A 13,150-nucleotide genomic window follows, 5' to 3' on the forward strand; every position below is an offset into this window, starting at 1 on the left:
CATGGCTCCTATTAGCAATGAATATAAATCTTTTCCTCCCTAACCAAGAGCAGCTGATTTACCAGGGATTTTATTTGTTTCGTAACTTAATTGCTTGATACTTAAGATGTAATCATGTTAGATACTTTCAAATGATTAAAGGGGAATGGCAGTGGAGGCTCTGCTGTAAAGTTCTTTCTCTTTCTTTCTCCCCCTCTACCACCCCTCACAGCATGTCTTTACTGAACCACAGCTGTGACCCAAACTGTGTGATCGTTTTTGAAGGATACCAGCTTTTACTTCGCTCTGTCCGAGAAATCCAGATTGGTGAAGAGGTAATTAACTTGTCCTCCCTTCCATCACAGACACCTGCAACAATGACATCTCCCTAAATAAATTCCAGACTGCAGGGCCACCAGCTTAATATTTTGATGATATATTAATGCCACTTTCTAGCACATAGCTATCAGGGGGAAAATGATAAATAGAATCATCCCTTCACACTGCCTGGGCCCCATAATCATTACTTCTCATAAATCACTAGCAGTCTTGATAAATTCTTGTTCCTCCTTTCCTCCTCTAGGCACTTCATTTTGTTTGTATTTGAATGTCTTAACCCTAATGGAAACACTTACAATATTTCTGGGTGGAATGCAGTGTTCACAAAGTCATTGCAACAATAAGCATTTGTCAGGCTGCAACCATGCTGTTGTAGTAAACCTTTCACTGACAGTGAAAGTAGCAAGGCAGGCTTTGTTTTCTTGTCCATTTCATTAGAAAATACTTCAATATATCCCTTTCAAGAGGTTTCTGATTTGATCTAAGTTATTTTCATCTTTGTTTTTACGACAGCATTTGTATTACTATAAAAATAATCATTTGTGGCTAGGTAAGCATTTAAAAGTAAATATCTTTTGCAGCAGTGCAATATTGAATTTGCTTAGTAAGGCCTGCAAAGACATGTGTATATATGTAACTTTACATGCACCAATGACCTATGCAGTCTCAGCTGTTGGTCATTTGAAAATCATGACCTAAAGTAAATATGGTTCATACCTGTGCTTCAAACTCTGGGAAGATCAAGGGCATACATATTTTTAATTTAGAAGTAGTATCTCTTCCTCCCTATGAAGTGTTTTCTTTTTTAATATGTCCTTTCTCTAAGAGAGTAGGTCATCAAAATAAGTAAATAATAAAATATTCTTTTAGGCAAAATATTGTGGAGAACCAACAGAAATGCTTCTGCATACTTACCTTTTTACCAAGAGAAGTCTTTTAAAATGCAGTATGCTTTTGTGGAGTGATTAAGTGTAGACATCTTTCAGTCTGGCATTCTTGTTGAAGCCTAATTATAGACACTTTTCTTCCATTTTATCCATATACCATAACTTTCCTCTTGGCTTCCCAATTCACCAAATGGGTCATTTATATAAAAATACAGTAGATTTTAATGTCTTCCCAGGATGCACTTGGGTTAATTATTAGAGTTCTAAATTCTGATGCTATCTTATTTTTATGTGGATGGATATATTTCTCTAGGTAAATTTCATAAAGCAATTCTTTGTAACAAGCAGCTTCTATGGAAAGGGAGAGGCCCTCAGGTGTCCCTGGATAGTTCTGGAGTGAGAAGTGAAGTAGAATTCCCCTGCAGGTATGACCACCGTGCAGACTGTGTTACGCCTGTGAAGCTATGACCCAAATTTTAGACTTATTGTTAGTGGTCTGTAACCCACAGAAGTCTCTAAGTTAAAATCAATGGTGAAACAGGTATGGTGCAAGTTACAAGTCATTTGTGAGGCAATCAGGAAATAAATATAAGTTATAAAGCAGGGCAGCTGAGACCAGTTTGTCTGCAGTGACTTTGACAGTTGTGTGAATACAGGCTTTAAAATGACTACACCTTACGCAGGCATATTTTCTAAAAAACTTTGTCTCCAATGAAGCAGTAAAATAAAGTCAGCATTTGCCAAAGAGCTCAGGTTCTGGTGTCTTTTTTGTGACTATTGCTTCTGGCTTTGCTACTGAAAGGAAAACTTGCCTTAAGGAACATGAAAGATTTTATTTAAATATATATATACACACTGTATTAAAACAGGTGCCCTCTTGACATACCTGGAAATAAAAGTCTCAGTCTGAGATGCATGCTTCTCTGAATAAGGATATGTCTAAGGAAGAAAATGGGCATAAATGAGAAAGTAAAGATAGAAAGTGGGTATTAGTTTAGATCTGTTATGGGAGAAGGAAGGGAAAGAAAATTATTATAAGAGTATGTACAAGTCAGCAGTTTAATATTATTTTCAACACCCAATTACTTCTCCTCTTACACAACTGCTGCTGCTTTTCATTTTGTGTTCTGCATAGTAGCTTTGGTACAACTTCTTTCCACACTGCCTTACTGCTTGCCTGCAGCAGGGTGAGCTCAGTTTTCTTAATAGCCAAGTATCGAATTTACACACCCATCTACATGAAACTACATTACCTGATCCAAGCTGAGTTTTTACTTGCATTACTGAGGTCATGATCTGAGCTAATGGGAGAGAAAATACGTGTTAGGGAGGAATCTGATTGGGTTTTCTGAATAAATCAAGTGCTCTGAGGTGGTAAGATGAACATTTTCTCAAGTCATGAGACAACAAGAAAACTTAAATAATTATATGCAGTAGAAATCTTGCTTTATCCTGTTCACACTTACACTAGATTTAGACAGAATGAGATCTCCTATGTAATAATTAATAGAAAGTAAATGAGCACTAAGATTTGTTAGAAATGAGAAGCTAAGTAGCAACTTAAGCTCATATTAGTAGAAGAGGTCTATGGCTTTACTAATCATACAGGAACAAACTTGATAGGGCTTCTGGACCCTTGCCAGGAAAGTATCAACCACTGCAATATGATGTGCTCATTAAGCCAGCGAAAAGTAAAAATATTTTTGCATATTTGTAGTGCAAATACAACAAAAAATACAATAACTTGTTCATGTTAAGGAGTTGTTGATCACCTATAATCACAAGAAAAGCAGAGACACAGGGAGTTGAGGTGACTTGCCATTGTGGTTATCTCACAATTATATAAAGAGGGAGTCACCAGAAGGCCTGATTTTGGTTGTAAACCAGAAAAGTTGTTATTACATTGGACTTAGCTGCTGCAGTGTGATGCAGATTTATTCAGGAGTAATATTTATCCGCCAACCACACTTTAGAGTGCTCATGCTATACACCATAATTATATTTTTCAAGTCAGTGATAAAAAGCTTGCAAGATTATGAGAACCTCAGAAAAATTTTATGTCCTGATGGAAGGCATTTCATTTCAGTTTTACTCTCATGTCTAGGCAGATTTTGTTGGCTTTGCATGTTTTTGACAGGAAGGCATGTGGCATTTAGTGGTTTTTAATTAAATTTTGGTTTGGGCCTTGAAATTTGTTCAAATCCTTAGGCCAAAATATATCTCAGGCAATAGAAAATTAGGACTCCTGAGCCAGGAAACGTTTGCCTGAATCCTTATAGAATGAAAGTGCTAAATTTGAAGGTGCTAATCGCTCCTAAAATCATATGCAAAAATTCTAGCCATCTAGGCTAGAATTGTGGCAAAGACAGTGTTGCCAGTCCTGAAGCACTAAGAAATCAGGAGTCATGAATGTTACTTTTTTGTAGGTATTGAAAGAAGGGATTCATGTATAATTGCACGGTTTCCCAAGTTGAAGCTTTAAGAAAACAAAGCGTCTTGCAGAAATCACAATAAAATATTGAGAGCTGGAAAGATGGAGGAGTGCCTGGTCCTTAAATTTTGCTTTGGAAACCAAAAGTTCATATTTATATTTAGGTATATTATTTGGGGTTTATACTAATGTGGTTCTATGGAATTGCATGCTCTTTGAGGGCAGAAAGTTACCATTTTAAACAAAAACACACTATATTTCCGTTGACTTTTGCTAATGAATGCTCTAGTTGATGTTCAAAATTACAGCTTTAATTTCTATCATTATATAATTTATTTGTCTGTTTAAATGACATTTGTAATCCTCATTAAATGTAGAATTTTTAAAGTGAAAATTTGGCTCTGATAGGAAACTTCCTTCAAGCTTGATAGCCTTTCTTTTTTTTTTGTTCCCCGTCCTTGCTCTGACTCTGTTATAATTCATATAAGGCAGTTTGGATCTATGCTAATACCCCAAATTCTAGTGCCCGACTACCTGATAATGATCACCACTAAATTTAAGTGTTTTCTGTCCTGCAACTGGCATAAAGGGAATGAAACAGATAGGGAGCACAGGAGAAGACAAAAGAAGTGAATGGAGTTCAAGGCTTGGGAGCAACTATTGACCTCCATGCATAGGTTGGGGGTCGATGTGGCTAGAAAGGGTCTCCTAACACTCTGTAGTTTCTACTTTGAACCACGTTTTTGAGCATAATTGAATCTAATGGCAGGAAGAAAGAAATTTTTGTGATTTTTGTGAGGATTTTTGTGGGGATTGTATTCTATATGTTTCTACATAAAAGACTACAGGACTTTCTGAAACTTGCTTCCAGCAGCTCAAAACTAATTATAACACCTTTTTGTTCCTCAAGGTAATGTTAGTTGTAGTGCTGACTATGACAGCTTTTGTAACTTTAGGTGATGTTACTTTGACAGTATCCAAAGATCTCATTTTCGTGCTCTTTCTTTGCAAAAACGAAATTTAAGTATTGCAAAGAGAAGTGAGATATGGGGAAGGATTATAAGAAAACAAAAACTATTCACCTAGAGAACACCAGGCTCCTTCAGTCATAAGGTAGCCTATCAGCTAATTTACTTTCTCAAAAAGACAAGCAGCTTGCTCTGAAGAGGTCTTCATCATTTCCCTACCCTTAATTAACCACTTTAAACAGCATCAAGACGTGCGCTATAATTTCAATTGACTTTTTGTTAATTACTGTGTCTACCTGGTGTTTTGCAGACAGACATGAGCTCATGTTGCCTATTCTTCCATCAGAAGTTGTATAGCTATGGTTAGTTCAGTGCATAGCTCAAATCAATTAGTTCTGGTGAGAGACAGGACGTATTAGCTAAGGTCCAGTTCTTCTCCAAAATGGGTGCATGGGTTCTCATCAGCTTTAGAGTTCAGTTAGAGCAAATTTGTGTCTTTCTGCAGAAAGTCATATGACATGCCATACTCTTACAGAGCAATTAATTTTTAAAAGTAATACTAGATACAAATCGTCATTTCATATGACCAGCAATAAATCTATCTTCATGATATATTTCCACCAAGATATGTAATATTTCTGTTATTATAATGCTGAGAAGTTTTATATCTGTTTGTTTGACACATAACATTTTGTCACATTGCATTTTTTAAACCTGAATTTTTCCTTGAATTAGGAGGCATTTTAATTATATATGACAATACAGAAAGAGCACAGACTGTTCAACACTTATATAACTCTGTCTCAGGAACAGATTTTTGTACACAACTCTACCTAAGATCCTGAAAACCATGACTGCAAAAAACAAGAGAACTCACTTAATTTTCCCTGCCATTTGCATTGAAGTAATTGGTTCTAAATTTCTACAGAATCCTCTGTCTAGAAATTTTGTAGCTTATGGTCTGTTACAAAAAACATAAATTAAGTCCACTGCTGCATGACAGTACTGGAAAATTGTGTCCACCTCATTTGGCAGATGAGGAACATGAGAAACTAACCACCAGACCCATGGTTAAAGAATTTCTGTGACAGAGCAAGAAACAGGGCTCAGACAGTGCTGCATTTCTAAGAAGAAAGTCTTGAGAGTCAATAAGTCGTCTCACAGCTGTTAAATAATTCCCTGCCTTCATAAATGTTATTTAATATATATTCTCCAGTTCAGGAGAAAAGATTTAATGCATTCTTTATAAACGATGCAATAACGAGGCAAGCTTTGGTCAGCTGAAATAATGTTTTAATTAATACCATATATCCCACATGCAAATACCATTAAGACAACCTTTGATAAATGGGCATATTTCCTAAATATGTACAAGTTAAATGAACCTTGCATCTAATGAAGGGATCCAAAATTAAAACAAGTGTAGGAGAGAGACTTGAATACAGAATTTTTACGTTTAAACAATTAAATGAATAGTATAGACTTAGTCACTGTAAGGTTGGTCATGTTTCTAAATATTCTAATTGCATTTTCCCACCAGTCTGCCAGCTACAAACATTTTTTTCACTTATGGATTTCTGCTGGCAGGACTGGGAATTTGGAGTTGGGCTTCTGACAGCAAGAGAAACCCTAAGTTGTTAAAACTCTAAAAGTAGGTATCAATGTGATGCAGCCTCTTGTCCTTCTTCCACCCAGTCTTATGCTCTGATCCAGAGGAGGTTGTTACGTGACTGATCATATCCGCAACTGTTTGGTAACCTCTGAAAAAGAAAGTACTGGTTTCAAACTTGTTCCTACTTCCAAGGTTTCTGCAATACGAACTGGCAGGGGTGGGGGTGGGGGAAGCCAAACATGAAAAGAGAGAAAAGAATGAAGCCTGTAGGCTGAAGATAGATAAAGCATGTTCGATGTTGGCTATGTGTTTGCTTTGCAGTATTAGAACTGAACCCTGCCTAATGATGGGTTCAACAGTAGTGATAGGGTTTAAACCATTGTCTTAAGTATTTTGGCAAAGAATAGACTAATCTCATGTGAATGATTTTTCCCAGAAGATTCCTACTGTCTTGCACTGTGCCTGCACTTGATTAAATCTCTTTTACTGCTGGATGCCACCTGAACCTACAGGCCAGTAGGACATGGGTCAGAACCAGTGATGTTTATGCAGAGGATAAGAGACAGGGAACAAAGTAGTGTGCGGAATGATTTTGACAGAAAACACTTGTGAGTTGCAAGGAGACATGAAGATCACAGGCCTGTGATGGGAGAGGAAAATTGGGCTTGGAATGGCTGAAGGATGAGATTAGGACTACAGTTTCTCTGGAAACTGCTTTGTGGGAAGGAAGGGAGACAGATCTTTCTTAAGACACCAGGGAGGAGGCAGACTAGGACCAGCTGGGAAAAGAAGCAAGGACAAAGGTGGTGGGGTCACTGGAGAAACCAGAGTAGGGCACCAAAGACTGTTAACTTGGGAGAGTAAGAGCATTGGTGATCAAATATGGGAAAAGGTGTAAGATGAGGCATGCAGGGGAGGCAGAAGGGCAGATCTGGGACTGGCAGGATGACAAAATCAGCCCATTTTACCAAGAATAGCTATGAAGGAGCTAGAACTGAGGGCTGGAAACCAGGTTTAGATAAACAACTGTGGAGAATAAAGCTGGAAAACGATACTCATGTCCAACGGCAGAGAAGAGAGAGAATGAGAAGAGGGACAGATTGGAGAGAATGGGGCAGAAGAGACCAAGCTTGGAAGAAAAGAGTGGAAAAGAAATAGGGAAAATAATTTCCATCCATTCACCACAGAGAGCTCAGAGTGAAGCCTACAGCTCTTGTGTAAACGATTAGTACAGACTGTTCTGCTGTAAACACGCACAAGCTGGGACAGAACAACATTATATAGAATGCAAAACCTAACAAAGTTCTCAAACTTTCTAACTTTTGCTTATCTGTGGAACTTTGTCTCTTTCTTTAATTATACTACTAATCTTCAATTATGAGACTGTATTTATTTTTTTCCACAGGCTTTCTGCTTATGATCATTTTAAATGCTTGACTTTGCCATCTCAGTAGTCTTCTTTTAATACAGTCCTCCTTCAACATGTAATCAAACTACACTGTAAATATAAATGAAAAATGCAGGCATTGTTTTAGTTGCTTGTTAATTGCTCATTTAATTAGAATACTCACTAATTTGCAAAATGCAGGTTCTGACAATGGATTTCATAGTCATTACTACAAATTGGTCAGGTTTTCCTGTAATTTCTTTGAGTGGACTCTCATGATTTAACTGAGAACCATGTGAAAATCCTCCCAATTAGTTGAAGTGTCTAGGCACAGGATGAAATAATGTGACCTGATTTTTTTAGCTCTGACCTATCTGGAGTGTTTCAAAGTCTGTTGGGTGTATAGTGTAATCACTCAATAGCATGTATGACTGGATGCTGGTCTGAGCTGGGCTATTATTTTGTTATATTCTTTCCATTATCATTAGTTTGTGTCTGTGCAGCACGTTAAACATTTGAAGAACTCTACAAATGGTTGGCCCTATAAAATTCCTTCTGGCAGGAGTCGAAGTGAACAAATTACAGAGTTCTCTGTAGTTCATTGGAATTTACTCTGTACAGCATGAGGAGTTGAAAATGGCACAACTGTAAGCATTTTCTCTTATCATTTTAATAAATTTTCTTGTAAATAGTTTCAACAATTTTTACTTCAATGCTTTTGTTCTTCCTTCGTCACAAAGGAAATATCACAGATGTACTGAAGATGGGTATGACATGAGAGCAGCTTTCCTCAGGCTCAAACATATATTTGCAAGAGAGTAGGGGCTTCCCTGAGATGAAATTTTTTGAGATAGCTGGATGTTGTATAACACCATTGCTAAATACACGCTTAAGCTTTGGAGCTAGACAGAAAATGAGATTTCATGCACAGGGAATTCAGATACTGAGCTTCTTCTTCTTCCTCTCTCTCCTTCCTTTCTCTCCTTCCTCTCTCTCTTTTTTTCCTTTTTCTTCCAAATTAGGATGAAAAGTTGAAATAGTGGTACTTCTGAGGGGATTAATAATTTCAAACAATAATGATCTGGAAATGTCAAAAAGTGTTCCTCCATGGAAATGTCCTTTTTTGCCTTTTTTTTGCCCTTTGTAAATGTAGTCAATTTCTTCTAGGAAATCATCTGTTAAGATATAATTTTATTTTATGCTGGAAAAATGGTGTATCCAACATACACCAAGTATGGAATTTTTGTAAAATATACCAACCCTGGTTTTGATTTTTAGCTCACCATCAGCTACATTGAATCACTGATGCCCACCAGTGAACGCCAAAAGCAACTGATGCGCCAGTATTGCTTTGAATGTGACTGTCTTCTGTGCAAGAATCAAGAAAAGGTAGGTTGAGTGATGAAATTCCTTGCCGGTTAAGGAGAATTTTCCAAGGCCTCTCAGCAGCTTCCCTTCCTTTACGTAATACTTTTGCTGCTAATTGAATGGCCAGAATAGAGAAGAAAATGACCCTGCCCTCTGTGCTGTTTATGTTGCTGTGAAAGACAACCGTGAAGGAAAGAAAAGCAGGAAGCAGGAAATGCTGACAACATGATAAGAAGAATTTCTTGCTAAAACATGGTTGTTCATAAAGCTAGGAACCAGTTTCAGTTCCAATTCCAAGATGTGGTTCAGATCACTTTGAGATTCAAGGACCTCTGAACATGAGAGTTAACATGATTTTTAAGATTAATGGAAAGGATTTTTTTTTTTCCTATTTAAAATAATAATCTTGGAACTTTAACTGAAGCCACTTGTCTGATGCTACAGGAAGGCTGTGCTTATCCTCATAATAATGTTAAATTAATTCTGACAAACACCTGCATCAATAATTTTCAAGAACTACCAGACATATTCAGCAGTTGTTAGAGAGAGTGGTGAACCTCTTTGAATTATGGTTTGTAGTTTTTATGCTCTCTTTCACAAGTTCTTGGAGTAGCAGGTCAGTAGTTGTAGTAGATAAAATTTTGTTCAGCGTTGAGAGTTCACTAGGGTTCAGCCTAGCCTGGTTTGATTATTCTGGGTTGCTTCATATTTATACAGCCTGGCCAGAATAATTTTGGCTCTGAGTCTGATGAGAGATCAAATATGCAAAATGAGGCTGGCTTCATAGCAGTTTATGCACTTTGTCTCTCTAGTTATATGTACACTTGTTCTTATTTTTACAAATGCCTGTTTTGGGCGAGTCATATGCCGTAGCTAAATGTGTTCCTAGTAGATTAGAAATGGTAAGAAAGGTATTGATGAAAATGTGATTCCAAGGAGCATGATACGATTCATGAAACAATTGCTGTAGAGCAAAAAAAGAGAAAAAAAATTACCCAAAGTTCAAATTCTGTGTTGGGTAGGACAATTTCTGTGTCTAGTTTTGTTCAAGCCAAAGTACACCTATTGAATACATAATGTATCCTTTGATTCCTCAATAAGCAGTTCAAAAAAGAGAACACTGAGAAGTTTCAGGCTCATGACATAATGCTAAATTACTTCCTGTCCATATGCAAAAGTTGTTGGCACTCCGTGCTTGATAAAGCTTGCTGCAATGCTACTCAGAGGCAGCGAAGGGAAGCAAAGACCTCTTTTTGTCTTTCTTCTAAAGATTCTCTCTCAAGTGCCATGAAATCTTAGATTAGTTTTGGGGGATGGCGTCCCCACAGATGCAGTGCTGATTAAGAAAAGTAAGCAGGCTAAAGAGTCTTTAAGGATCGCTTAACAGTTTGTGAAAGGGTAGACAAGTGGTGTAAAGGCCATTCAGCATGTGGAATGTTTTAAGAAACAACATCCACAGGCTGGAGTACACTTCCCTGTAAAAGTCAACATAAAATATTAAAAAATATTGTAGTGAAATTATACATGCATATATTGATGAAAACAATAGTCTCATACATAGGTTAAAATTAATTAATGGGTTTTTCTCTTTGAAATTTTTAACTGTTGTTTGAGTTCATATTCTATAGATCTTTTTTGCCCATTGGCAAAATTCCCTGTGGGGATGATACTGAAAATGTTTGGAAAGCTCCTTGTGACTGCATTCTTAAATTCTGTAGTTTCCTCATTGTTTCCATGTAAAGAGGTCTGTGAAGGCCTGGGAACCTCATGTCAACTCTGTCTGTTGTCTATGAAGAAGACATCTTTATCCTCAGCTTCAGTCTAGGATGATTAGATATAATCCGCAGCAGTCCTCATAGTACTGCATTTCATTTCTCTGTGACAGAGATTTTACAAATACAGCTGTTTACATGACTAGCTTAGAAACAGAATTTTTTTTCCCATTGGTCTCAGTCGCTGTTGGTAAGCTGAGAGGCATGTAACACTGCAGCTACAGGGGACATATTTTCAGAAATTCTGTGTTGTTAAATTACAGAATGGCTGGATTTAGATGCTCAGAAATCATCAGTTGGCAAAATTATTCAATTATAACCCTGCTGAAATACCCCTGATACTGAGACAAATTTCCAAGACATCTTGGTAAAATTTTAAAAGGCAAAGTCTTTGTCAACAGAGTAGGCAATGGCTGCAACTTTGGGTTATCAAGGGTGACAGATTCAACATTGTGATTCAATAATTATTATCAGCTAACAGTAAATTCACATATTACAACATTGCTTTGCAAATATGATGACTTAGTCAACAGCAATCCATCTCACAAATCTTTGTTTTAGGTAAAAGTGCAAATTCCAGTGTGGCTAAGAAATGCGTTATGCCTTCAAGTAAGTTCATAGGTGTTGGGGATTTTTTTCAGTTGTAGTATCATCAAAAAGCTAGAATCCTTTTTCTAACAAACGCTTATAGAGATCATAGATTCTTGTTACTCCCAAATTCCAGTATTGCTGAGTGTGCATGCCAGCTGCTGAGCACATACTAGGGACCAGTGAAAGCAGAGGAGTCACTTCTGAGATGCACACATCAATTTACAGTGAAACTATAAGTAATTTCCATTTTGTAATGTTTAAAAAGCAGTCCTGAGAATCCTGTGGGAAATATACGTTAAAGGTTATATGAAGGGCATATAAACCTTATATGTATTAGTACTTAGTTACACGTATGCTTATTTGTTCATATTTATAAAAATATGTTGCAAGTTTCTTAATGAAATTCATGTCTCCTGCTGTATTTTCTAAAGGCTTCTTCATTTAGTCAGATATGCCCAAGTGAAGAAGGAAGATCTATCAAGTTTCTGTTCTCAAGTCAGTTACTGACTTCATAAGTGACCTTGGGTAATTAATTTTATTCAAAAGCAACCTTTATGTTTTTTAAGACTCTGCCCTTATTTTTCATAGTCAGTGAGAAGCTACTGTTTTAATTGGAGGTGAACATATTTTTGACTAGAAACCGGATCAGTCCATCTATATTGGGGACCATTTCTGTGAATGTTCTGTGAAGCTTTGTTTTGCTCAGATTCCCCAAATGCAGCTTGAAGATGGCAATTTGTACTTCTGCTGAGTATTCTGATGTCTAGAGGATAATAAAGATGCTACATTGGTCTTTTAGCTTTAAGTGCTGGATTTGTTTCAGTGAGAATAATTCCTTGAAGCGGAATGGTTTGAAGTTTAGTTGTGTGCTTTATGCAATCCCCATTGCCATGTGGTATCCTAGTGCTGCAAAAAAAAGTCATATTTAACCTCAGAGACATCTACGTGAACAAATAACAGATTTATCCTACAAAATGCTACTATTCTAATAGCATATATATTTTTTATATATCTAGATATGTATTCTATAGCAATTGAATATACTGATTTCTCCTAACTTTAGTTAGGCATTTAATCTAAGCCAGTTTTTAGCACCCAAAAAAAAAAGAAAAGCAGCTCATTCATGCTGTCTTGCAGTAGGAATCTATAAAAAGTATGAAAACTGGAATGGATATAAGAGGTTAAAGCAATGCCTTCAAGTAAATACCCACACTTTAGGCAGATAAAGTTGGGTGAGACAAATTGTGGTGCTCCATGAAGTATATATAAGCACAAAATCAGGAATCACATGACTACATTTCTGTGCTAGCTGACATCGATAGCAGAGTTTAGTTGCAAATATGTAGGTTTCATCACGCTAACATCCAGACTGTCGGTAAAATTTGTTTATGCAGATCACTTCAAGCATTTGTCTCTGGCTGCTGCTGTAGACAAATATATCTTACAGCCAGTGTCACTGCTTCTTCACTGTTATTTGTGCTAAAATTGATTAAACTTGGATAGTGGTTATATCATACTACAATCACACAGTTTAGCTATGCATACAAACAAGAGTAATGTGTCAGACTGCTCTTTTGCCATTCTAGGTTACATGATTCTGCAAGGTCTTTTTCTAATATTTCAGGTCTCTGATGAACTGTGATTTAAGAGGCAACTTATCTATGAAGAAATATTCTTTATTTCTCATTTACTGTAATATTTCATGTCACACCTATATAAAACAGCAAAATTCATTCCGACACCAGCAATGACTTTAAAATTCACAATCACTTGGTCTTTTTAGCTAGATATGGCAACTTCATACAGCATACGAATC

The 13,150-nt window shown here is 36.7% G+C and overlaps 1 protein-coding gene across 5 annotated transcripts in view; it reads left to right on the forward strand.

The window, feature by feature from the left end:
* The window catches only part of SMYD3 (SET and MYND domain containing 3), a 425,447-nt gene that overhangs the window by 341,967 nt on the left and 70,330 nt on the right, over positions 1 to 13,150 (forward strand). For 3 of the 5 annotated variants that reach the window (XM_075089357.1, XM_075089355.1, XM_075089359.1), the window contains 2 exons: positions 212 to 314; positions 8,882 to 8,992. In XM_075089357.1, the coding sequence (XP_074945458.1) occupies positions 212 to 314; positions 8,882 to 8,992 (214 nt within the window). The remainder of the gene's footprint in view (positions 1 to 211; positions 315 to 8,881; positions 8,993 to 13,150) is intronic. The other 2 variants (XM_075089356.1, XM_075089358.1) reach the window with 1 other exon arrangement.

This window comes from Phalacrocorax aristotelis, chromosome 3, assembly GCF_949628215.1.
Source record: "Phalacrocorax aristotelis chromosome 3, bGulAri2.1, whole genome shotgun sequence".
In the NCBI taxonomy this organism is placed as follows: Eukaryota; Metazoa; Chordata; class Aves; order Suliformes; family Phalacrocoracidae; genus Phalacrocorax; species Phalacrocorax aristotelis.